Below are 3,222 nucleotides of genomic sequence, written 5' to 3'. Positions count from 1 at the left end.
CCCTGCTGCCCTACCTGGAGCAGTTCAAGCGCATCCCGCTGTGGCTGGGCGAGGACCTGCGCTCCTGGGAGGCCGCCAAGCTCTTTGCCCGCAAGCTGAACCCCAGGAGCTGCTCCCTGGTGCAGCCCGGCGACCAGCAGCCGGGGCCGCTGGAGGCGCTCAACCGGGGCATCAGCCTGGCCAAGGTGCTGCACTCGGCCCTGCCGGCGAGCCACAAGTCCATCGTCTCCTTCCGCCAGCTGCGGGACGAGGTCTTCAGCGAGCTGGCCAACGTGGAGCAGGTGGCCGGGGTCAAGTGGACTCGCTTCCCCGACCTCAACAAATTTCTCAAGGGCCACCGCAAAGGGGAGCTCACCGTCTTCACAGGTGAGCGGCCGGAGCGGGGAGGGAAGCATAGCCCCCACCACACACACACTCTCACTCGCTCGCACGTTCTCGCTCGCACACTCACTCTTTCACTCACACTCTCACTCTCACTCACTCTGCAGGAGGCTGCTGGACTTGCTCGGGGACCAGCTGTCTCCCGTTGAAAGCAGTTAGCGCGGTGCTCGTGCTACTCCAGGAGCAAGCAGGAGATGCCAGACCCTCTGCTGAGGTTGCTGGGCCCCTTGTCCTGTACAAACAGTTTGACAAAGGGGCCTTGGGAGTCAAGTGATCCCACCTCCAGCACAGACCCAGGATGCCCTACCCCCACCCCCTGGCCCTGGGTTTGCGTTATAGAAAACGCCTGTTAGGTCTTAGTGAGTCCTGGTCTTCCACAGGCTCTGAAGCAATCTCCAGTGAGGAGTCTCCCTTGCTGCGCAGGGGTGCTGCGGTGCCTTTGTTGGGGAGGGGCGGGGGGCACGTCTCCTCAGCTAACCTCCCCTCCCCACCCCATGGACAGGTCCGACGGGCAGCGGGAAGACTACCTTCATCAGTGAGTACGCACTGGACCTCTGCATGCAGGGCGTGAACACGCTGTGGGGCAGCTTTGAGATCAGCAACGTGCGCCTGGCCAAGGTGATGCTGACACAGTTTGCCACCCAGCGTCTCGAAGAGGAGCTGGACCAGTACGACGAGTGGGCCGATCGCTTCGAGGACCTGCCGCTCTACTTCATGACCTTCCACGGCCAGCAGAGCCTCAAGTGAGGGGCGCTCAGACCCCTGCGCGTGGGGCGTTGGCTGTCGTGTGTTTCCCGGGTGCAGGGAGGGGAAGGGGTTTCTGGAGCTGGCCTCACTTCAGTACAGTTCCCTGCTATCCTGGCTGTGTCAGGCAAGGCAGGGTAGCACCTTAGACACAGACTGCTTCTGTAGATAACCTGCTAACACTTCTCCTGGGAGGTGGCTCCGGACCCTCCTTGCTGCAGCGCTTGCAGACCTGGTGTCCAGTCTGAGTGACTTATTCATACCTGGCTGTTCTTGTGGGTGCAGAGGATCCTGGGGGGATCTGTACGTGTGCAGGGGGCTTTGCAAGGTCTGAGCAAGCACAAGGCTTGTGCCCAAATACTGCAGGCCAGGGGGAACAGATCGGTGTGAATGGTGAGTGGTCGGGGCTATGGAGCTTAGTGAGGCCCCAGTCTCTGCAGCGCAGGATGAAACTCCCCTTCCTAAGGGAGGGAGCTGTGCGGGTGGGACTCGAAGCCCACCCGGCTGGTTGGCAGCAGGGGCTGAGGGGCTTGGTGTGCTCCCGCAGGGCCGTGATCGACACCATGCTGCACGCCGTGTACATGTATGACATCGTCCACGTCGTCATTGACAACCTGCAGTTCATGATGGGGCACGAGCAGCTCTCAGCAGACAGGTGCATCCCTGCCGCATCGCTTCCTTCCTGGGACCCGTCCTCCCTCTGGTGTCACCTTTGAACCCGCCTTGACCCCCGCTGGCTCCCACCTTTTCTGGGCATTGCCTGCGTGATGTACCCCTTGCTACCCCCCCCGGTGCCGGTCCAGCCTGAGCTGAAGGATGGGTTCCCGGGGTCAGATTGTCAGCTGGCATTGCTATGTCCCGCACCCCCCTTGCCAGCCCAGCCCCCAGCTCAGTCCTGTTCGAGGCAGGGGCTGAAGTGCAGGGGGTAACTGCCTTGGGTACGGTCAGTGCGGGGCCCATCCAGACCGCAGGGGCCTGGCCCTGCCTGCTGCTCTGATCACTAGGCCCGGGCTGTGGTCAATGGGCACTGGGGAGACGCTAGGCTCCTTCCCCAGACCCCTGAGTCTTGTCCTGCTAAAGGCCTGTGCTGTCTGAAAAGGATGGGGCACAGCCTGTCCCAGCAGGCATTTGGCCACCCGGACTCCTGGGTTCTGCCCCCGTCAGCTCTGACCGGCTGTGGGAGCCCAGGCGGAAGCAGTGAACTTGTCCCCGGGGCTCTGGAGTAAATCGGGGCTGTGATTCTCGCTGTCACTAGGGGCTGCAGGGGCTGGTGTCAGGGGGTGCTCTTGGTCCATGTTCCTGGTGCTCCTGATCTGTGCCACAGCTGAGTGACACAGGGGTCAGGGGTGTCGTAGAGCCAGGGCTGGCACTCGGAGCCCCTGACCTTCCCCTTCCTCTTCCCTCCCACAGGCTGGCTTCGCAGGACTACATTGTGGGCGCCTTCCGCAAGTTTGCCACGGACAACTCATGCCATGTGACGCTGGTCATCCACCCTCGCAAGGAGGACGATGAGCGGGAGCTGCAGACGGCTTCCATCTTCGGCTCTGCCAAGGTAAGCAAGGCCGAGGTCCTGCCCTGCCTCTGGGGCCCGGGCAGAGCGGTCTGTATGGGTGTGCGGGGCCGGGGGCATAACAGCCTGGGTGTGGCGGTGAGTGGCCGCGGTGCAGCCTTACAGCGCTGTCCATGGCCCCCCTCTCTGGGAAAGCCCTGAGCATGGAAGAGCCCTGCTGTGCCCCTTGGAACAGGTGCCGGGGAGGCAAAGCTCCTGCCCTTCCCTGCAGCCACTTCTGGGGTGGAATATGCCCTCAACAGCCCCTAATAACACCAAGGTCATGCCCCATGGGGTAGGTCACACTGGTGAGTAGATGCAGAGGCAGTCAGCAGGAGATGGGGAAGTCCCGGTCAGGCGCAGACACCCCCACTCCCTTCCTTCTGAGTCTTCAGAGATCTGGTGCCCTTTCTCCAAGGCCCTGGGCCCAGCTCTGAAGGAGCGAACTGCATTCATCCTGCCTGTAGGGGCCGGTGCGTTTGGGCTGGGGTGCGACGACGACATGCTTCCTGCCTGCTGCCGGGTGGTTTTATGGGGTGCTCTTTTTA

General features: G+C 62.5%; 1 protein-coding gene across 1 annotated transcript in view; it reads left to right on the top strand.

Moving 5' to 3' along the window:
- Nucleotides 1–2: 2 nt before the first annotated feature.
- TWNK (twinkle mtDNA helicase) overlaps nucleotides 3–3,222 on the top strand; it is a gene marked incomplete at its 5' end in the record, with an annotated part of 5,389 nt that continues 2,169 nt past the window's right edge. Inside the window, 4 exons of the mRNA XM_006021307.3 lie at nucleotides 3–366; nucleotides 884–1,124; nucleotides 1,673–1,780; nucleotides 2,536–2,677. Coding sequence (XP_006021369.2) covers nucleotides 3–366; nucleotides 884–1,124; nucleotides 1,673–1,780; nucleotides 2,536–2,677 — 855 coding nt within the window. The remainder of the gene's footprint in view (nucleotides 367–883; nucleotides 1,125–1,672; nucleotides 1,781–2,535; nucleotides 2,678–3,222) is intronic.

The sequence above is a fragment of the Alligator sinensis genome, unplaced genomic scaffold, assembly GCF_000455745.1.
Source record: "Alligator sinensis unplaced genomic scaffold, ASM45574v1 scaffold61_1, whole genome shotgun sequence".
NCBI lineage: Eukaryota > Metazoa > Chordata > Crocodylia > Alligatoridae > Alligator > Alligator sinensis.
The sequence above is the reverse complement of the archived record's forward strand: the minus strand, read 5'-3'. Positions and strand labels throughout refer to the sequence as shown.